Below are 24036 nucleotides of genomic sequence, written 5' to 3' on the forward strand. Positions count from 1 at the left end.
GGTTTCTTCCTCTAAAGGGAGTTTTTCCTCTCCACTGTTGCTTAAAGCTTGCTCAAATGGGATTGTTGGGTTTTCTCTATAATTTTTTGTATAAATATTTTCTGTAAGGCCTTAAACCTTACACTGTAAAGTGCCTTGAGATAACTTCTGTTATAAATTGGCGCTATACAAATAAAATTGAATTGAATTGAATAAGACGCCACGTCCCAGAGTCCTCAATGACTTCAGACGAGTGGCTCTGACCTCATATGAAGGCTTTTGAGAGGCTAATCCTGGAGTCCCTCCGACCTCTGGTCAAACCCTCACTTGGCCCCCTCCAGTTTACCTATCAACCTCAACTTGGAGTGGATGATGCCATCATACATCTGCTCCATCGCACCTACACCCACCTGGACAAGCCACAGTACGTCTGCCTGCAGAACTGTGTGTCTGACACTGTGGTCTGTAGCACAGGTGCTCCACAGGGGACAGTTCTGTCTCCATTCCTCTTCACCCTGTACACCTCAGACTTCAGGTACAACTGAGAGTCCTATCCTCTTTAGAGGTTCTCTGATGACTCTGCAGTTGTAGGATGTATTAAGTGTGGAGATGTCACAGAGTACTGTGGAGTGGTGGACAGTTTTGTTGACTGGTGTGGACTCAACCATCTGCAACTCAACATCAATAAAACAAAGGGGCTGGCCCCTCTCTCTCATCCCTCTCTCTATACAGGGGGAGGAGGTAGAGGTTGTGTCCGAGTACAAATACCTGGGAGTGTACTTGGATAACAAACTGGACTGGACCAAAAACTCATCAGCATTGTACAGAAAAGCTCAGAGCCAGATGTACTTCCTGAGGAGACTCAGGTCCTTCAACGTCTGCAGCACCATGCTGCGGATGTTTTATGAGTCTGTGGTTCCAGTGTCATCTTTTATGCTGTGGTCTGCTGGGACAGCAACATGAAGGTGGCAGACACTAACAGACTAAACAAACTGATCAGGAGAGCTGGCTCTGTTCTGGGGTGGAGCTGGACCCTCTACATGTTGTTGCTGAACGGAGGATGCTGTCCAAACTCCTCTCAATCCTGGACAATCCCTCCCACCCACTGCACAGTGTGTAGGCTGGACAGAGGAGCACGTTCAGCCAAAGGTTTATTAACATTAAATGCTCCACAGAGCGCCACAGGAGATCCTTTCTTCGTGTGGCAATCAATCTGTACAATCCCTCCCCCCTCTGTAAGGGGTGGGGGAAGTGAAAGAGTCATATACTTGCTGTGAATCTATGTACACTGTATTTTGACCCAATTTCATTTATCTATTTTACATATCCTGTATGTATATATATTGAGTTTTTCTGTATTGATGTTATGGTGTATTTATGTTGGTGTTGGATCTTTCCTGGTTGTGGTTCCTTTTCTTTCTATCTGTTTCGAGAACAATGGTAATGAGGAAAAATAATTTCCCTCTGGGATTAATAAAGTTTTTTGAATCTTGAATCTTTGCAACACAACAATATCGCATTGTGAAATGTGTTTAGTGACTGAGAATGTGTTTAAAGATTGTGTTGTTAACTATTTTGAATGAATTATGTTAGCTTTTGAAAAATGTGCTTTAAAAGTATAGTATTTTGCTCTGACTGAGAAAGGAGTTCATGAATTTTGGTAACTGTGGTCACTGACGCATAAACATCTGTTTTGCTGACAGTTTTTTGGATAAAGTTTTGAAGCAACTGAAAAAACTGTAAAGCAGACAATCAACAGCATATTGTTGTCAGATGTGTGGTGCTAGCTTTACCTAAGTTAATGAACAGACACAAGAAAATAGCCAGCTATTTGCACTTGTCAATCTGTAAAGACTGGTCAAGTGCTGGAGAAATAGTGTAAGCATCATAATGCCTGAGAGGTACCACACACATCCTTAGTTTTGGGTTAACGCTGTTACGATTCCTCCCTTTGCCCCTGTCTGTGGGTTTGGTTTTTGTTTTTGTTCATGGCTCACTCTCCTGCCACACCATATATGGACTTCCTCTTCCTCCATTCTCCAGACTAATTGACTGATTAATTTCAACTGTTTGTCCCCATCCCTTTATAAGCTCCCCTCAGTCTTTCGTTGGTTGCTGGTTTGTTCACACTACTCTTCACTGCACTTCACATGGATCCTCCCCACGCGTTTGTTTGTTCGTCAGTTGGTCTTTGTCACCCAGTCTTTTAGGATAACCTGTTTGTGTTACACTGGACTGCACTTCAGTTTGTTGGACCTTGTTTTCATTTGTGAGTTTATTTGTTTTTTCCTGCCGTTGCAGTGTCCTTTTGGTTGATACTTCGTCTAGTCTAGTCACCAGAACTCATAGTTCCATATCTTCCAAGCAGAACTCTACGTTCTCAGACTGCAGGTTTACTTGTGGTTCCTAGAGTTTCCAAATGTAGAATGGGAGGCAGAGCCTTTAGCTACCAAGCCCCTCTCCTGTGGAACCAGCTCCCAGTTCAGGTTCGGGAGGCAGACACCCTCTCTACATTTAAGACTAGACTTAAAACTTTCCTTTTTTATAAAGCTTATAGTTAGAGATGGATCAGGTGAGTCTGAACAATCCCTTAGTTATGCTGATATAGTTTAGTCTGCTGGGCGACCTCTACTGATAAACTGAGCTCCTCTCCTCTCCAAAGTTGATACTTTGTTAGTTTGTTAGTTCCCTGTGTCCCCTGTCCTTTTTGTTAATAAATATCCTTTTGTTCATACCCGTTTAGTCCCCGTCAGTCTGTTTGCAACAAACGCCTTATCTACCCAATTGGAACATAACCTATCCAAAAGCCACCAGCGAAAGCTGAGACACAATAACATAATTTAATTTAATAAGATTTTTTATAACTTGTGAATTGCTTTTCAACATTCTTAGACACTTTACAGAAGAAAGCAAATCACCAATATTTACCAATATCCAGTCCCAACCTGATCTCCTGGATCGATGCTCGATGGATTTGAGTTGAACTAAGAGAGGCTTGAAGTGCAGACTGTCAGCTTTATTTAAACAATTTTGTGTAAAATATTAGATCTACATCATTATTCACTTTCAGTATTTAAATTTTTATTCAGCTCACTTGTTGGTCTATGCTCACACTTTTTGTGCCATCTTCCATAATATGACAATACCATAACATGTTAGTGAGTTAAGTAAGGTTAGTAAAATACCTACATGTGATCAAGCACACAATAATAGTATTTCTTACCTTCCCCAACCATGGAGACACCAACAGACATGCCCATGAACTTGCTCTTTGTCCAGATATGAGCATTGACACACATCCTCTTTTCTTTGCACTCACAGTAGAAGCCTGATACAGGTGGGTGGTGGGACACCTGCTCTGCCACAAAGCGAACACAATAGCAGTCTGAGTTTCTTTTGCTGTCATCAGTATCCCTCTGTGATGACCTAGGAGTGGCAGCAGTGGCTGTGGGCGCTGAATGACCAGCACAGTTAGTAGTCCTGAGATGTCGAACATGGTCCTGAGGCACATACCAAGAACAGTGAAAGTGCTCACCCAAGATAGGGTTGTATGGTTTCTTGGCCACAGCACCCTTCCGGCCCTCGTGGAAGGCAGTCAAGTAATACTCAACAAAGCGAATGATTCGCTCCTCTGGCGTGGAGCCAGAAGTGATGGAGAGGAACATGTCGGGGTGAGCCATGAAGTTAGCATACATCTCCAGTAGGGAGCGCTTCTCCAGGATGAAGGTAGGGAGCACGACCTGGCAAAAGCAGCGGCAGAGATGATCAGTGTACACACACTGACAGTGGCTCACACAGAATGGTTAAACTGTATTTGTCACAATTTTCCAGCAGGTTATTATAATAAATAGCCAGATTTGTCCAGCAATGTATTTGTATACAATAAATAAAAACTAAATGTTTACTTTTAGTAGACGCTTATATTCAAAGTGACAAGTAGGCAGGATAAGTATAAGAAGATGTTGCCTAAGGACCTCTACTGGGGATAGACCACAACACTATCAGGCTCCAAATTCAGAAGAGAGGCTGCTGTGGTATATGTTCTTATGCTGACACTAAAACATTAAAACAGATTAAAAACTCTCAGCAATACTATGAACTGTTCCAGAGAATTGCAGCAGTGTATACAAAGAGTTTTTACCCATGGAGCTATTACATGAAGTGAAGAGCTTTCTTCACATTTCTGTCTGTGCCAGGACATTTGGTATGTGTCCTGTGATCTAACATTGTAACTGGATTTGTAACTCTGTATATTATTGTACATGTAATGTACTGTATATGTGAAGCAAAGGGAGGTAGCTTGCTCCGCCATTCCAAGTTTGTAAAGAGATGTGGGAAGTTTGTCTAAAATAGCTTCAGAAAGAAGACTTAAGAGAAGGACAACCTACTTTAGCATAAAATACAAAATGATGACTTCATGGTTTTAAGTCCAGCATATAGAGACACTGGACAGAAGCATATATCAAGTCACAATAAAAAAACAAACACCCATTATTTAATTTGTCTCCTAAAAAGTTGAAGGACTTCCAACAACAGTATAAATATTATATTGAGAGGGTGGGAGAGCCTGATGTCTTTCAGTATTAAAAACATTTTATTTTGTCTAAGCCTAAAACATAAATATAACATATTAAGTTGGATTATTAAATGATGACTCTAAGGCATTTATAAATTATAAATTTAAATGTGCCTTCAGTCTTGTTGTATGTTAGTTTTAACAAAGAGAGACACAGTAGAGACATACAGGAGTCTGAGAGGATGAATCAGAAAACAGGACAATAGAGAAAAAGAGAAATGGATATCCTGTCAGATACAAAATACAGAGTTTAGTGTTAGAGACATATCAAAGTCAAAACATTGATCTCTATCACACTCCAATCTCATTAGTCAATGGGAACATAGAAACAGCAAATGGTTGATGGATGGATGAGTGCAGGGAAAGACAGCTGACTACAGTATATACTGTATGTCTAAACATGTAGCTGCCTCCTCAACCAAACAAGTTCCATTTACATTTGGTCATTTGGAAGACATTTTTATTCAAAGCGACTTACAAGTGAAGTACAAGGCAAAGGCAGGGTAAGCGTAAGACCCCTACTAAAGGTAGGCATTGTTAAATCATGAGGATTCCCTACGTCCTTCTATAATCTGCCATAACCCCTTCACATGTGGTGAAACAGCAGGGTCTCACCCTTTCTGTTGCATGCTGACTATCAGCACATTATCCCTGTGATGCAGAGCACTGGTCCATCAGTAATCAGAATGAGCTCACTGGTCTGAAAGAGTCACCATAATCATGTGAGCACAAAACATCTGACTGCTGACTGCAGCCAAAAAGCACTGAGGGTGGAGGGAAAAAAAAACTGAACAGGAAGTGGTAATCCAGAGGCAGAAGGAACACCATCAAAGCAGACAATAAACACCCTGTGGATTATTTCTACCTCTAGTTTTACAATGGCACTTGTAACAGGTGATAATGCTACAGTGTATATTATGTGCACTAGTCGGCACTGCTGGGCTGCTGGTATCAATTCCTTTTACGTGAATGTGTCCGTGTACACATCCACACCTGTAGTTTGGGTAGAAGCATGTGAACATTTGTAGGGCAAGTACTGAACCCTAGATTGGCCTTAAGGGTGTCATTAAATTAATGAATTTACCGAATGACACTGAGGAAATACAGCTGTTTGAGCCTGCTATTACGCTAACCACTTTGTCTTTGTGTTTTTGCTTGTTTTTGTGTCGTGTCTGCTGACACCCCCCTTAGTTCCCCGTTTTTGTGTACTTTTCTATAAATAAATCTGGTTTTCTATTAATCCCTGCCTCGGCCCGTCCCTCACTTTCGACAGCCGCTTTATGTTCTTGTGTAACTTTTGGTTGGACTTTGCCTTTTTTGAGCCTTCCTATTAAAGAACATTTGTTATTCCAGCCTGCTTTCAGCATGCTTTTGGGCCCACACCTAGTTGGATTGTGCGGTTCCATCCAAAGACGCTTCACGCCATTCTCTGGGAGAGGAAGAAGGAGCAACATCAGTAGGGTGTGGTGCAGCGCAGGACCTTTCCTTCCCTGGTCTAAGCCGTGCAGCCTCTTCAGCTCAGCGGACCCGTTCCTGACTGACTCCACCGAGCCAATGCAATTGGCTGTTCCCATCTGTCTCCAGAGGAACGACAACGCAGACTAAGAGGAAACCTCTGTTTGTATTGAGGCTCTCACAGACACTTCCTCAAGAACTGCAGAATCGGCTTTCAAGCCGTCTTCTCCCTCGCGACCATCAATGCATGCCCTGGTTCCCAGTCTCTCTGTCTCCCAGTGTTCATTAAATCAGGGGCTGACACAGATCTCTTAGACAAGGGTGTTAAAACCAACTAGGAGTCAAGCTGGTATGCCTTCCAGAACCTGTCCGAGCCGAAGCTATTGACAGCCTGCCTGCTTACAATTACACACCACATCCAGCCGATTGCCATTATCATTTCAGGTAACCATAAAGACAATACCATGTTTCTTGTAACCAAATATCCGCAATTACCTGTAATCTTAGGCCATCCGTGGTTATGCAAGCACCAACCCCACATTGACTGGTCCTTTGGCACCATCTTGGGGTGGCCACACCCAATGTGTGTCCATGTGCTTGGCGTTGACTCCTAGTGGAGTCACAGAGAATGACACCCCCCAGGGCATGTCCATGCCGTCCTCCAGAGACACCTGGAGAACAGCCTTTTTGTTAAAGCAGAAAATTGCACCTTCCACGTCTCATCCACTACTTTTTTAGGTTGCGTCATTTTACCTGGCTGCATCCAAATGAACCTGAAAAATAGCAAGGCAGTGGCCGAGTGGCCCACTCCCACCTCCACGCCACCTCCAGGAAACAACTTCAATGCTTATTGGGTTTTACCAACTTTTACAGAAGGTTCATCCGTAGCTATAGCTCCAGCTCTACCCCTCTACACCGGCTTACATTGAGCCTAATCACCTTCACCAGGATTCCTGGAGCAGAGCAGGCCTTTCAATCTTGACCATCACAGACCCCAAGAATCAGTACATGGTAAAAGTGGATGTCTCGAGCTCAGGCATGGAAGCCATCCTATCACAAAGGCCAGTCATTGATGATAAACTTCACCCCTGTGCCTTCTTTTCCAGAAGACTGCTTGCCACTGAATGGAATTATGAAGTTGGCAGCAAGGAGCTATTGGCCATCAAAGTAGCTCTAGAGCAATGGAGCCATTGGCTGGAAGGCAGTGAACGACCCATAATCATCTGGACCGATCACAAAAACTTAAAGTATGTCACCACCAATATCCCTCTTCGCTGCATTGTAGGGCAGCTTAGTGGCCCATTGAGAAACAGGTAGCAGACGCCAACACTAATTTCCCATTACTTCCACCTGACCCTCTCACTGTTTGTTCGTCCTAGACACCCTTGGTCTTGCAGTGGGGAAATTCTTCTTGTTTTGCTTGTCATCCTGGGGCAAGCTGCGTCTCGGCTATGATAATGCAATGCATTTCTGGTGGCCAACCATGAGGGCTGACATCAGAGACTTTGTTGCTGCCTGCTCTGTCCGTGCCCACAACAAGTCCTCTCACCAAGCTCCTGCTGGACTGTTGCAAAGGACTGTTCTCTGTCTAACAGGGGGCCTAAGTTCGTGGCAAGGTTTTGGACTTCTGTCATCTTCTGGGTGCGGCGGTTAGGCTGAGTTCGGGCTTCCATCCCCAGTCTAACAGTCAAATTGGGCAAGTAAACCATAAGCTAGAGAAGTCCCTCCACTGCTTTCGCCTCAATGAGCCTGCCATCTGGTCCAAGTCCCTCCCTTTGGGTGGAGTACGCCCTCAACTTGCTTCCCTCATTCGCCATCTCACTACTCCCCTGTCAGTCTTTCGCCTCTCCTGAGGGATTCACTTTACCTTCTGCTGGGTTACCGATTTACCTCCTGTCCTCAGAAGACAACCTCCTCAATTTTTTTTCCATTAGTAGTTCTTATGGTTACTCCCTGCCTGTCTGTACAGCCGCTTTATGATCTTGTGTAACTTTTTGTTGGCCTTCCTATTAAAGAACATTCGTTACTCCAGCCTGCATCCAGTGTTCTTTTGGGTCCACACCTAGTTGTATGACAAGACCAATGATTTCGGTCAGGGTACAGGTACAGCGTAGTGCCTCTTACAGCTGCTGCTCATTTCCTTGCTCACAGACACTAATTCAGAGCAAATTCCTGCTGTCAGAAAGCTGGATGTGAGTCTCTTTTCCACTTACAACTTGATGAATGATGAAGACGGAACCAGATTCTTACCTTTGTGAGGTCCATGCCAAGTTTGAGCTGGGACAAGAGGTGAAGGATCATGTTTCGCTGGTCATCCAGAACTCCCAGGTCCTCCTCTTCATTGTCCTCTGTGTCTGTGGTCTCGTCATTGGGATCCAGGGTGTCTGGCCTGCTGTTCTGACCCTGCTGGGGTGGCTGCTAAAATAGACAAATAAGCAGTGGTGAAGTTGGTGGAAAAAATGTGATTCTCCTGTTTTACCAGTGTGCCATTTATTTGTTTACATTAAGAAACAACAGAAAGCTGGATGTTATGATGTCAAGCAGCACCTAACATTTAGTTGTAGTTTAGTTTGGTAGCTATAAGCCCCTTTGTGCCAACTCACTTGTAAGTCGCTTTGGATAAAAGCGTCTGCTAAATGACTAAATGTAAATGTAAATGTAAATGTAAACTGAGTCTAAAGCAAATAATGATAACTTAAACAGTGATGTGCATCTGGTTTTGAGGTCCTCATTCACATAGTGTGATCCATAAAGACTGTTTTTCCAGTTTCTGGTGGAGGAAGCTGACTGCACAAAAGCCCTGACTTCAACCCCATGCAACAACTCTGAGATAAATGTGAGTGGCTGAACAGGAGCAAATACCTGCAGCCAGGTTCCAAAGCCTGGTGGAAAGTCAACAGGAGAAAGAAAGCTGTTCCAGTAGCAGATTATTTCCCACAATTTTTAAATAGTAATAGTCACAGTCACCTTTGGCTCAAATTAATCTACTACTACCGTCAGTATTTAACTGATCTGTAGTTCAAGGTATAGTTTTGGTCATAAAAACACTTCATAGATTTCCCTGTCCAACCTTCGAGCACTGTGCAACTGCTTAAGTCCTCCATCTGCAGCAACTGAAGCAAAATAAAGCCATAACTCCTATTTCTCCTGATACAGAATGAAAGAAGCAGTCAGGCCCCACAGCATAGATGACATATACTCTTTATTTACTCTCCCATTATTTATTACTCTTTCGATGGGTTTCTCCTTCTCTATGTGAACACTGTACAGTGTGTAAGCAGAGTGCAGTTTCAGACAGCGATTAGATTCCTGGTTTCTCCTAGGTACCCACTGTGTAATTTTACCTCACAGTGCAGTCCACTCCTGCTGCAAAGGTAGCAGCCATTTAAATATGATCAAGATATCTCAGAAACAAAAGTGCACGTAGTGTGAAAATATAGAATTGCAAAACCTTTCATACATGAAGTCAGGAACTGTTGGCATCATGTTTGCAAACATAAAATGTTGGATGTTTGAATAACATTTCCTCTTAATCATGACAATGAAGGATTTTTGTGCATGCTCCTAAATAAATCTTAACCACACAGTCTTGCAGAACTGTGGTCATCATTAAAGGAACTGGGAATAGCATCATCATCCTTATCATAATTATTATCAACAATTAATACTACTTATTTATCAATAACATGTTGATACAGCTTCATATTCAAGCTCACATTGCCTTTGGCTCTACATCTGGTCTGCAACACTGATCATATGCACATGTTTGTGTGAATCCTGGCTTTCAAATTAAATGGTTCCTGATTAAGCCAAACAGAGAGAGGTTTGTTTTCTGAGGCCAGGTGAAGAAAAGTTTGAAGTGGTGGTGGTGGCTGGGGGTGATCAAAGAAGCTTTCCAGAAATAACAAAACTTTGAATGAGCTCAAGTCCTTTTAATAGGTGGAAACCAAGGCCAAAGGTCAGCTCCATCTCCTTAAGCATCACAATATTGCTGATATCAAACTGAAAAAAAAAAAAACATGACACATTTTTTACAACACATTTTTGTCTGCCAAAATTTCCAATCTTTAACACCCTGTTGCAGCTCAACATCCAGATATGTGACATTATTACAGTTTATGGGCTATGGGCTTGGTTAATAGAAACACATTCAACAATCCCTTCACTCACACTCACACACACAGACACAGACACACACACACACACACACACACACACACACACACACACACACACACAGTTACACACACTTAAGTTTGCCTATCGCCCCTGGGTTGGAGTAGATGATGTTATTGTCTACCTGCTTCAATGACCTCTTTCACACCTGGACAAGGCAAACAGCACTGTGAGGATCATATTCTTTGATTTCTCCAGTGCCTTTAACACCATCCAGCCTGTCCTGCTGAGAGAGAAGCTCCTGAAGATGCAATTAGACTCCTCCACAGCCTCCTGGATCACTGACTACCTGACAGACAGACCACAGTTTGTACGACTGCAGGGATGTGAGTCAGAGCGGGTGATCAGCAGCACAGGAGCACCTCAGGGGACTGTCCCCTCACCTTTCCTCTTCACCCTGTACACCTCAAACTTTCAGTACAACACTGAGTCCTGCCATCTGCAGAAGTTCTCAGATGACTCTGCAGGGGTTGGGTGTATCAGCGGTGGGGAGGAGACCGAGTACAGAGGTCTGGTGGACAGCTTTGTGAAGTGGTGTGGGAACAACCATCTGACCTTGAATGTAAGCAAGACCAAGGAGATGGTTGTGGACTTCAGGAGGAAGAAAACTGGCTTTGACACTGTGTCCATTCTGGGTGAGAAGGTGGAGGTGGTGGAGAGGTACAAATACCTGGGAGGTCACCTGGACAACAGACTGGACTGGAAGTTCAACACAGAGGCTGTATACAGGAAGGGACAGAGTAGACTCTACTTCCTGAGGAAGCTCAGGTCCTTTAATGTGTGCAACAAGATCTTATTTATCGTACTTAACCATTTCTGTGGTCATTTTTATTTTTGGGGTTATTTTTTATAAGTTTACTTTATGAATTTTGTATTGTATTTTAGATTGGGACAGATCTTCTACCAGTCTGTTGTAGCCAGTGCAATATTCTTTGCTGTCGTCTGCTGGGGCAGCAGCATCAGAGCCAGCGACACTAAGAAATTGAATAAGCTGGCTCTGTGCTGGGGGCTTCTCTGGAACCTTTAGAGCAGGTGGTGGAGAGGAGGATGCTGCACAAACTGCTGAGCATCATGGAGAACAGCTCACATCCTCTCCACAGCACACTTGTCAAACAGCGGAGCAGTTTTAGTCAGAGACTTCTCCAGCTCCGCTGTGACAAGGAAAGGTACAGGAAGTCATTTGTGCCAACAACCATCAGCCTGTACAATGACTCCCTGACAGAGAGTCAGTGTCCACGCTGATGGTTTAACAATGTGTAACTAAGTCACACATAGTGTGTTTAGTTGTTATTACTGTCTATTCTGTGTGTTATTCTTGTACTGTGTCTCATATATTGTTGTTGTCTAGATTATGTTACTCAATGTTCAAATGTTTTTGTGTGTAATGGCTGCTGCAACACCAAAATTTCCCCTTGGGGATCAATAAAGTATCTATCTATCTATCTATCTTAACCATAGATGCTCTAAAACTGTGCAGAAATCTACAATACGGTCCCATCAATTTTAAGTATATAAACATTCATCATCTAGCACAGCACCATGGTTACAGAATATGAACAACTAATATCAAACATACACACTCACACAGTAGTCATCTCACGCTCACATTGCTGGACTGGTATGCAACCGCTGCTGACTTGCTAGAAGTTCCGCTGGATTTCATGTCCGCCAACCAGAGAAAGACAGACAGATCCTGAGGGGGAAGCCCTCAACTGATGTCCTTGTTCTGATATCTCCCTCTTTACATAAGTCCTGCCCCCTGCACATACTCACTGCACTACATATAAACCCATCCTATTCTAATCCTCCTCCTCTCTCACCATTTCACTCGCTCTCTCTTCCTCACTTTGTTCCCTCCCTCAGTCCTTTAAGCCAGTTTTACATTTACTTTTGCTATCCTATACCCCTCCTTTATAGCCCCAACCAGGCTGGCTTTATAGCTCCAACCTGGGTACAAGATACTATGGTACAGTCTCTGTGATTAACCACTATAAAAGGTAACTATGAAGTCAGAGCTGTGTGCAGCTGCTCCCTGTGTCCTTATTGTCAACTCTGCATGATATACTAGCTTTAATAAGCAGCTCAGTTGTGCAGCTCCTCATTAAAAAATGTTTTGGAACGCTAAGATGTAGTTTCTAACAACTTGTGCTTCATTTTTTTTCTTTAGTCATTTTACATAGTTCATCGTCAGTGCTTCAAGTGTACACCTTGGCCTCATATAAAATGTAATTTTTGTCGCCCTCCATGCGGGAGGCCAGCCGTGGCCTACCTACAGTAGGGGTCCTTACGCTTGCCCTGCATTGTACCTTGCATCCATGTATCTTGTTTCTAAATTGCTTACCCTGCCCACCCTTGTACCTTGTATCTTGTCATCCAAATGACAAATGGCAATAATTTAATTTACTGCCAATTGAACAACACCAATCAGTCTAACCCTAACCCTAACACCAAACACTGAAGTCTGAATACTTCTTCTTCTTCTCTTTCGGCTTTTCCCATCAGGGGTCGCCACAGCGAATCATCCTTCTCCACCTCACTCTATCATGAACATCTTCTACCCTAACACTAGCCAACCTCATGTCCTCTGTTAAGACATCCATATATCTCCTCTTTGGTCGTCCTCTTGTCCTCCTGCCTGGCAGCTCCATCTCCAACATCCTTCTACCAATATACTCACTATCCCTCCTCTGAACATGTCCGAACCATCTCAGTCTGGCCTCTCTGACTTTGTCGCTAACACAGGCAACGTGAGCCGTCCCTCTGATGTACTTGTTTCTTATTCTGTCTAACCTGGTCACTCCTAAGGAGAACCTCAACATCTTCATCTCTGCTACCTCCATCTCAGCCTCTTGTCTCTTTCTCACTGCTACCGTCTCTAACCCATAGAGCAGAGCTGGTCTCACCACTGTCTTGTACACCTTTCCTTTGAGTCTTGCTGACACTCTTCTGTCACACAACACTCCTGACACTTTCCTCCACCCGCTCCAACCTGCCTGCACTCTCCTCTTCACCTCTTTTCCACACTCTCCATCACACTGAACTGTTGACCCCAAGTACTTAAACTCCTGTACCTTCTTCACCTCAGCCCCCTGTAACCTAACGCTTCTACCCTGATCCCTCTCGTTCAGACACATGTATTCTGTCTTACTACGACTGACCTTCAGGCCTCTTCTTTCCAGAGCAAACCTCCACCTCTCCAGCTGTTCCTCTACCTGCTCTCTACTCTCACTGCAAATTACAATGTCATCCGCAAACATCATTGTCCAGGGAGATTCCTGTCTGACCTCATCTGTCAGCCTGTCCATCAGCATAGCAAACAAGAAAGGACTCAAAGCTGATCCTTGGTGTAGTCCCACCTCCACCTTGAACTCCTCTGTCTGACCTACAGCACATCTCACCACCGTCATACTTCTCTCATACATGTCCTGAACTACTCTGACGTACTTCTCTGCCACTCCCGACGACCTCATACAGTACCACAGCTCCTCCCTCGGCACCCTGTCATACGCCTTCTCTAAATCTACAAAGACACAATGCAGCTCCTTCTGACCATCTCTGTACTTTTCCATCAACATTCTCAAAGCAAAAATGGCATCAGTGGTGCTCTTACGGGGCATGAAACCATACTGCTGCTCACAAATCTCCACCTTCTTCCTAAGCCTGGCTTCCACTACTCTTTCCCACAGCTTCATTGTGTGGCTCATCAACTTTATTCCTCTATAGTTGCTGCAGTTCTGCGTGTCACCCTTGTTCTTAAAGATCGGAACCAGAACACTTCTCCTCCATTCCTCAGGCATCTTCTCACTCTCTAGAATCCTATTGAACAAACTGGTTAGAAACTCCACTGCTGCCTCTCCTAAGCACTCCTCCACAGGTACGTCATCAGGACCAACAGCCTTTCCACTCTTCATCCTTTTCAAAGCCTTCTTAACCTCATCCTTTCCAATCTCTTCTATTTCCTGCTCCACAACATCCACATCTTCCTCCCTTCTTTCCCTGTCATTTTCCTCATTCATCAGATCCTCAAAATACTCCTTCCATCTTTTCTGTACACTCTCCTGGGTTGTTAGCACCTTTCCATCTCTGTCCTTAATCACCCTTACCTGTTGCACATCCTTCCCATCTCTATCTCTCTGTCTGGCTAGCCTGTACAAGTCCTTCTCTCCTTCCTTTGTGTCTAACCTGTCATACAGCTCATCGTAAGCTTTCTGTTTGGCCTTTGCCACCTCCCTCTTCACTCTACGCTGCGCTTCCTTGTACTCCTGTCTATTTTCCTCAGTCCTTTCTACATCCCACTTCCTTCTAGCTAACCTCTTCCTCTGGATGCATTCCTGTACTTCCTCATTCCACCACCAAGTGTCTTTACCTTCTTTCCTCTTTCCAGATGACACACCTAGCACCTTCCTACCTGTTTCCCTGATAACTTCTGCTGTGGTTTCCCAGTCATCTTGAAGCTCATCCTGACCACCCAGAACCTGTCTCAACTTCTGCCTGAATTCCTCACAAGTTTCTTCATTCTTTAGCTTCCACCACTTGGTCTTCTTCTCTGTCTTCCCTCTCTTCTTCTTGCTGACCTCCATAGTCATCTTACACACCACCATGCGGTGCTGTCTGGCTACACTCTCTCCTAACACCACTTTGCAGTCACTAACCTCTCTCAAATAACCTCGTCTACATAGGATGTAGTCCACCTGCGTACTCCTACCTCCACTTCTGTATGTCACTCTATGTTCCTCTCGCTTCTGGAAGTAAGTGTTGACTACAGCCATTTCCATCCTCTTAGCAAAGTCCACCACCATCTGTCCTTCCAGATTCCTTTCCTTCACACCAAACCTGCCCATCACCTCCTCATCACCTCTGTTGCCCTCACCAACATGCCCATTGAAGTCTGCTCCAACAACAACTCTCTCTCCTCTGGGGATACTCTCTATGACCTCATCAAACTCACTCCAGAATCTCTCCTTCTCTTCTAACTCACAGCCAACCTGTGGCGCATACCCACTGACTACATTCATCATCACCCCTTCAATTTCTAGCTTTAGGCTCATCACTCTGTCTGAGACTCTTTTCACCTCTAGAACATTGTTCACAAACTCCCCCTTCAAGATCACTCCTACCCCGTTTCTCTTCCTATCAACACCATGGTAGAACAGTTTGTATCCTCCTCTGATACTACGTGCCTTGCTGCCCTTCCACCTTGTCTCCTGCACACACAGAACATCTACCTTTCTTCTCTCCATCATGTCTGCCAGCTCTCTGCCTTTCCCTGTCATCGTACCAACGTTAAGAGTCCCTATTCTCAAATCTATGTTCCCTTCTCTCTCTGACCACGAACTCTTCTGCCTCCCCTCTTTCTTCGACCAACAGTAGTCAAATTTCCACCGGCACCCTGTAGGTTAACAGCATCGGTGGAGGTCGTTGTTAACCCGGGCCTCTACCGATCCGGTATGAAAGTCTTGTGAATGATTCGCATGGTTATTTTGGCAATTTTTACGCCGGATGCCCTTCCTGACGCAACCCTCTCTATTTATCCGGGCTTGGGACCGGCACAGAAGTCACTGGCTTGCAACCCCTATGGCTAGATTGAAGTCTGAATACTTAATATTAATTAATAAGAGATTTCAGTATTTTTATTTTTATACATTTGCAAAAAATGTACAACTTGTGTTTATCAATTTCACTATACATTTACATTTAGGTAAAGTGTGCATAAAGTGAAAAGGTCTAAACACTTTCCAAAGTAACTGTACTGTATAATTGTCTATATTATTAGGAATATCAGGATTACCATCTTTGACACACTGACACATTTCAGGATTAAAATCATGAGAAAGATTTACCATGACTGTGGAGTTGTCAGTAGGTGTTCACACGTGGCTTAAGACAAGCATCATGTGCATAATAAGTGAAGTTTTTAATGACATTAATCTGCAGGTTAGATCTACCAGGCCCAGGTGTCTGCATTGGAGCTTATAGCTTTGTGTTTTCATCCTGTTTTGTGCATAATTCCACGATTGTGGAACGAGCTGCATGCTCAACAGCACCACATCTAAATTTCTCTGCACTTAAAACTAAAATCTTAACCTATAGCCCTGTTTTGTCCTTGGGTTCCTTGCCTTGTACCTCACTCGTAAATTGCTTTGGATTAAAGCATCTGTCAAACTGACTAAATGTAAATACTGTATAAATATAAATACACTTTTTAATATGCTCCCTGTACTTTGTTTAGTGTTTTTGTAATTAGTTGGTGATTGGTTTTTATCATTATACATTCATGGTTCTTTCTTTAATTCTTGATTGTCCCACATTTGTTCTCATCATCAGCTTTCTATCACCTGTAATCCATTCAGAATAGTGCAAAAGTTGCTGAATAAACAATTGTGTAAGCAAGCAAGCAAATTTCATTTAGCAATGTTTTCTTAATGTAATGTGCATGGTGCATCTTGTGTATATGAACATCCTGCCTCCTCCTAATCATTCTCATAATGTGATGTTCATTCTCAGAAGACAACACACAAGCACAAGCACAAGCATTTGTTTTTACTTTTAATGAATATTAGCAAGATCAGGGCTAACAAGAACTATAAGGACAGAAGATGCAACCAGGTTTTCAAACACAGGTTATGTGGTTGCATTATTACATAAAATGTGAGCGACTGGTTGGGCTGAAATCAGACCTAGAAGCTCACTGGTTTCATATAGACAGTTTTCAGCAGAGGTCTATGCAGATGTACAAACCTTTCTATCATCATCATTATCTGAAAGGTCAGTTTTAGTCTGTTTTAAGTGCAGCATGTGGCTAATGCTAGCGGGCTGATTCTGTCAGTGCAACCAACCAAAACAATCTACCTAAGTTACACAATGTTTGTTTGGTTTAGAGTTTCAGATGCAGTAGGTGAAAATAGGTGAAACATGAGTTTGCATTAATTTTCACCCCCTTCAGCTCAGTATTTAGTAGATGCACCTTTGGTTGCAATCACAGCATGGAGTCTGTGTAGCTCTCTCAGGTTGCTGGGGGATCAGGTGTGAACAGCCCTTTTCAAGTCTATTTACAAATTCTCTATGGGATCATATATGGGCTTTGACTCGGCCACTCTAGAACATTCACACTGTTGTTGGTAAACCATTTCTGTGTAGCTTTTGCTGTATGCTTCGGGTCATTGCCTTGCTGAAAATACAAATCTTCCCCCAAGCCGTAGCTGTCTCACAAACTAATTAAGATTTTGCTCCAGGATTGTCCTAGATTTTGCTGCATTCATCTTACCCTCTTCCTTAACAAGCTTTCCAGGGCTTTTCTCAACATCCGTGAGAAGGAAACTGAGCAGGGAGCAGGCAACAAAATCCACAATCCAAGTTCAAAAAACAGTCCTGTGTCTGATCTTAAGTCCACAATCAATGTTCTAAACAGGCAATAGAACAGAATAACAAAGGCTGAGTTCACAAGGGGTTCGGCAGAAAGCAAGGTGCGAAGTTCGGTTAAGGAGTCAGCCCAGAGAGAATCACTTAGACCAGATATGGGCATGACAAGAAGTCAGACAGGAGACCATGACATTCTGTCTTATGAAGTCACTGTGACCTTTGCATGTTCTCCCCATGCCTACAGGTTTCTCTCCTCAATCCAAGACATGCAGTTTAGTTAGAGTGTATCCCAGCTGTCACCCAGTTACAGCTGAGATCAGCTCCAGACTCCCAGAGACCCTCAACATGAAAATTATAGATTTGTAGTATAGACAATAGATACAGATACAGTTTTCAACGTGTTAAGCAGTCACCAAGATACAGGATCTGCAACAACTGACAACATCTATTTTTCTTCCAGTGAATTTTGCAAAGTTGTTGGCAGTGTTTGATGTTTTTCTTTCTTGGAAAGAAAGTAACTTTAGGAAGTGGCACATTTTTGTGTTTTTGATAGAAACACTATGGATGTGTGGATTACTGCACCAGTGGGCAACACATTCAGTAGGTAGCTTAGTAGCTTTAAGTGTAGTAGCTTGTGAGATACTGCTACTAGTACTGGTACAGTAGTGTAGTCTTGTAAAATGTAATTTAAACAAACTTGTTTTTTTATACAAAGAGTCTTAATCAGCATAGAAACACCTATCAAAAAGTATAAAACATCCCTCTAAGATGAGGGAGGAGAAAAATGAAAGATAATACATAACTTGCTTTGTGCCTCACTTAAGTCACTTTGGATAAAATGTAATAACTGACACAAAAAAGAATTTACAAGTTGCAGTTGTATTTGAACTATAACACTAAACACAACAACTGAACTGCACATAGAATAAGTACAACACTAGACAGACAGACTGCAACATACTGGTTATGTATAGTGGTAACATCACCGCCTCCCATGTGGGAGACTGGGGTTCAAATCCCAGCCATGGCCTACAACCAGTAGGGGTCCTTAGACAAGACATCCTCACACTTACCCTGCCTACCCTTGTACCCTAATTGTAAGTTGCTTTGGATAAAAACATCTGCTAAATGTAAATGTAAAACTTATCAGGCCCCACAGTTGTTCAGACTATCAACAAAACAAGATTTTCTTGTCACATTTCATTGTGTCCTGACACACACGTCTCGTGAACTAACACCTACTGTACAGTACATACCATTAAAGATGTTGGTCTTTGATTTCCCTACTGAGACAGACATAAGCCTGCTGCTTTCCTCTCCTGTGATAATATTCTCTTTGCAGTTTGCTGTGCATGAGTGTTCCACATAGCGAGACTAAGTTTACCATGTGTATCATAATCCAAAGAAGCAGTGATTTTAAACATGCATCAACATTGTCCTGTTGATGCGCTTCAATTAAAAGTTTGTGTTTTTTTATCTTATCTGCCCTGCACTGGAGGTACAGATTTTTGGCTTAAACTGATTACTGAACTTTTATAGTCCATTTAAATAATTATAAAATTACACCTAAAATGAAATGAGTCCTTTGTCACGCTTGGCCAGACTAGAGCTAAACAGAGTGTAGCTCTAGTCTGTAAGCTGGTGGAAAAGTTGGACTATACAGTGTTCATCTTTCAGTCATATGCTTTCATGTTTACTTCTCCAGGAGCTTTTGCATGGAAATGAAAGAATTTGGTATTTCAAACTGAAATTTCCTGTGAATCCTGAACTATTGCTTTACTACTCCTGTTTCTCTGTTTAGTTCAGGTCACTTTAACAACACACTTTTTTTGATGTTGTGTGTTCTTAGTCTAGTTGAGGGGTTGGAAGTTTTATGAGTAATATAAAATATAACAAAAACTATGTAAAAGTTAATATTTTCTGTGCTTCAAAATACATTCCACTCTAAAAGGCTTGGAACAGTGAGGTCAGTTCCTTTATTTTGAGGTAGACGGAAAACATTTGGGTTTGACATCAAAATATGATTAGAAAAGCATTTCAGCTTTTATTCTGTGATAAGGTCTGTTAAACTCACCCATTTATTTGAGTAAAAGTAAAATGAAGAAAGACAAAGCTAAAGGTCAGCGAAAGGTAAGGGGAGGAAGCGAGGCAAACAAACAAGGTAGACAGGTGACACACCAGCAAAGACTTTCTCTGCAGCCTCTTTCAGTTGATGTTTATTTTGGGAGGTTACTCTTTCCAGTATCTTCTTTAGCAGGTAAAATGCATGCTCCATAAATGCATGCTCCATTCATGAAGTCTACTGTGAAGTATCACAGTAGATTATGATACCTTCATTCCTGCCCTCTGAAGGTTGTTTTTGCTGAATACAAAGGCATTCCCAGGCCAGTTGAGAAACATAGTCCCTTCATTGTGTCCTGGATCTTCCCCGGGGCCTCCTCTTGGTGGGACATGTTCAAAAAACTACATTGGGCTCTTGTCGATGTGGAGGAGCAGCAACTTTACTCTTCTCCCAGATGACTGAGGTCCTCACCCTCCACTTGGCTGCAGACTTCTCCAGTACACACTGAAGGTCTTGGCTTGATGACGCCAACAGGACAACATCATCTGCAAAAGCAGGAATGAAATCCTGTGGTTCCTAAACCAGACTCCTTCCGGCCCATAGACCGCCTGGACTGCAGCACACTTGGCCTGCCAATAACCATCAGCTGCCTCAAGAGTCCCACAAACCATCCAGGCCTGATAACACTCCTTCAGCTTAATGGAATCCCTTACTTCTGGTGTCCACCACTGGGTTCGGGGGTGAGACTTTACGGCCACAGCTCCAAACAGCAACATCAATGATGAAAGCAGAAAACATTATCCTCTCTGACTCAAGCTCTCCTGAGGTGGTCCCCAACTTCCCTCGGGGAGAGCTTGAACCTTCAGGAGAGCTTTAACCTGCCTTGAAGCTCTGGGAGTTGAAGACCACTCTGACAGAGGGTTCCATCAGACGTTCCCAACAGACCCTGAAAATATGTTTGAGTCTGCCAAGTCTGTCCAGTCAAGTCTTTCCGGCTTCTACCACCGTATCCAGCTCACCACCAGGTGTTGACCAGTTGACAGCTCAGCCTCTCTCTTCACCCAAGTGTCCAATGACTGTCGATCATTGACCTCCTCGTCTTGGTGTCGCTGGTGTTGATGGACACCCTTATGTTTGAACATTGTGTTTATGGTGGACAAGCTATGACTACTGCCAAAGTCCAATAACAAAACCCTGCCCGGGACTCCAGAGTAGAAGAGGGTCCAACCTCTCTAATGGAGTTGGGTTGAGCCCAAGTCATACATGGAGGTGAGCCTGACTATTTGTAACCAGTAGCATCACCTTGATCTTCTGTCTTATATTCATCTGTTGGTGTCAAACCCAAATGTTTTCAGTCTACAGCAAAAATAAAAGAATTGGCCTCACTGTTCCAATACTGTTAGAGGGGAGTGTATCCAGATCTATCTGTCCCAATAAAAATCCTTAGGACTGATGTATGCCTCTTATGGTGATAGCAGCACCCATAAAACATCGCATTACATAAATAAATCATGTCCCAAAAATGTTTCTGTGCTTGTATTTGCAACCCTAAAACCAACACCAACTGTTTAAACGTTCAGCTTTTATTCATTATTATTTTCTTAAACTCATGAGGTGGACCTGAAAAATAAAGTAAATATATAACGTAATGTGGTTTTGATTACCTCTGAAAGAAGGTCCAGGTCCTTGGGTATTTGAGTGGAAGAAGGCCATGTAGTGAAAGGGACAGGTGTCTGTGCTCCTATTTTTATCTGCTTCTCTGAAAGAGCTCTGAACCATCCAGCAGGACTATCTGCAGAAAGCAGGACATGAATAGGATCACCATTAAACAGTCAACTTAGTTGCTAAAATCTGTGTTGACAAGAGTGCAGGGACTGCATCCTGCATTAGAAGACATTACATTTGTTGTATTCATAAGAAAAGGACAAGCTGCTGACACATGACACATCACGCACAAATATAGGGCCATAGTTTGAATTAATTTGGCAATTTGATGTTTGGATATGGTTTCCTCGGGGGCAGAAATATGAACAGTATATTTTACAATTGTCCAGTGTTGATTGCATTCAGATATCCCTGTGTTGCAGCTTTTTGCCTGGTATCAGGGCTAGAGGAGAGGTTCTCTAGCACAAAATGTAACAAACAACCATGATAAATTTGATGGACCACATATTTAGAGATTGTCATGGGCCAAAGAACTGGTCAAGTTCATAGAGGTGCTGTGATAAAAGAATGAGGTTCATAATAGGACTAGGAGTCATACACTGAGGATTGCATTCTGTCAACTAGTAACTAGAGCTGGCCATTGAACAGACAAACCAACTGATCACAGCACACAGCAGCAGGTCAGGCAAATCTTTGACAATTAGTACATCTTTGAGCTGCCTAAAACACAGATCATATGACCTTGGGCTTTAAGCAGCATCACTCAAATTTACATCACAAACATGTATACTTGTCTTGTCTTTCATGCCGTTGGTCCACCAAATATTTTTAGTATTCATCCTATTAACACATGTTTTGACTGACATCCGTGAAGTCTAATGATGTCAGAAGATTGGTTAAAAGAATAAGGGTCAGAGAACAACTTTGTTGTTCAATGAATATTCCTCATGACAGCACCTGTCCACATTGAACCTTGAATAGGGCTGCCGCATAGAGACTGTTAATTGTCTTTGGACAGTAGGATGAAACTGGAGTACCTGGAGGAAACCTACAGAGGCATGAGAAGAAAACAGATAGGCCTGAGCTGGTCAGCAGGATCAAACCTTCAGTCTCCATGCTGTCAGGTGGTAGTACTAACCACTGCACTACTGTGCCAAATATTTTAAGTAAAAACATTAGCAAACACTGGAGCTTTGAGATGAACTTCAAGAAAACATTTGTAAGGCAAAAGAAGATTCAAGTATCCAGCAACTCTTGAGAACTTCTCTCCTGGAATGAACCTCTCGGTGTCCCATTATATTTCGTCAATGTGAAGACTAACTTTAGTGTGTTGACTAGAGTTCAGATGTGGTGTGCATTTTCTTGCCTTTGCAATGTCTTCTGCACACATATTACTATGCATTTTTCATTATTCAGAACACATATATGTCGAAAGAAGCAGAAATACAAGGTTCAAAGAGGCGAAATTATATATTATTTCATCAAATATGAACAATCATCACTCAACTTACCTATATATGCATTACTTTGACTCTGGTTCTGGCTTTGAATATGGTTGTGACCACTTTCTTGTGTTCCCCTGTAGCAGCGTTGTTTGGGACTCTCACAGCTCTCACTAATGCTCTGAGTTGGGCTGTGACTGCTGGACCTGAGGCCACCAGGCTCTGTCTGGTTCACAGTAGAGCTGTAGCACTGACTCCACGGCTTGCCTCTTTCTCTTGAGGCAGCCTGATTCAAACCAAATGAACTGTGACTTAGGCTAGGACTATGGATGTGGTTCTGATTTTGATTCTGGTTGAGGGCCTGAATGACATTATGCTGCAGCATACTGAGGCACTCCCCCAGGCAGCTCAAGGTGGCTGCAGAAGTGGCCTTCATAAAGAGTAGGTCCTTTAGGGCAAGAAGAAAGAGATAAAGAAGAAGAAGTAAAAAAGAGGTGAAGCTGAAAAGCAGGAAATGTGGCACAATCTCAGCTCACAGCAGCATCAGATTGTCTTTTTAAATGAGATGCAAAGCATTATATGTTTAAAAACTACCACTTAAATAAGACGCTGCCTTTATTTTTGCAATTGCACTGCCTTGCTGATCCCTGTGTGATTTTCAAATTAAAAAGCCAAACTCGTCAACTTAGCGTTAACTTAATCAAAAATAAATGGCATTTTACCTCATCCAGAGAAGAGAGGGGTCCACCTTGGGGGGATAGAGACTCAACAGAATTGACTGGATTCTTGTGCTGCCCTTCAGCCCGGCTCACCACCTCCAATAGACAATAACGACGTCATGTCAATCATATTACTGCTCACAGTTTAATGTTAAATGCTCTTTTGGAAGAAGGGAGTAAACGGTTTGTAATCTCTTCCAGAATGTTTTTGCAGAATGTTTTTGCTTTCTGGTTTAAGCAAAAACATTCTGCAGAGGTGATATAAACCTCTACATCTGCTTACTGAGGTAGAGTTTTAAGATAAAAGAGCTCCAAGTGCAAGAGGATGGAGTCTTCTACACCAGGCAGGACACCAGTTGTGGAATGTGCAAAGATGCCCCTGAGACAATCCAGCACATACCAGTAGGGTGCAAGACATTAGCAGGCAGAAAGACTGCTAACATGAAACCCCATGGCTGGCATAGAATACAGGAACATCTGTGCTTGGAAGATATATATATATATATATAGATATATATATAGATATATATATAGATATATATATAGATATATATATAGATAGATAGATAGATAGATAGATAGATAGATAGATAGATATATAGA

General features: G+C 42.7%; 1 protein-coding gene across 1 annotated transcript in view; it reads right to left on the minus strand.

Annotated features, from left to right (window-relative positions):
* The window catches only part of osbpl10b (oxysterol binding protein-like 10b), a gene marked incomplete at its 5' end in the record, with an annotated part of 35622 nt that extends 12637 nt beyond the window's left edge, over positions 1-22985 (minus strand). Inside the window, 4 exons of the mRNA XM_026370868.1 lie at positions 3203-3719; positions 8261-8428; positions 21272-21399; positions 22784-22985. Coding sequence (XP_026226653.1) covers positions 3203-3719; positions 8261-8428; positions 21272-21399; positions 22784-22985 — 1015 coding nt within the window. The remainder of the gene's footprint in view (positions 1-3202; positions 3720-8260; positions 8429-21271; positions 21400-22783) is intronic.
* Positions 22986-24036: the final 1051 nt, after the last annotated feature.

This window comes from Anabas testudineus, chromosome 16 (assembly GCF_900324465.2).
Source record: "Anabas testudineus chromosome 16, fAnaTes1.2, whole genome shotgun sequence".
Classification (NCBI taxonomy): Eukaryota; Metazoa; Chordata; class Actinopteri; order Anabantiformes; family Anabantidae; genus Anabas; species Anabas testudineus.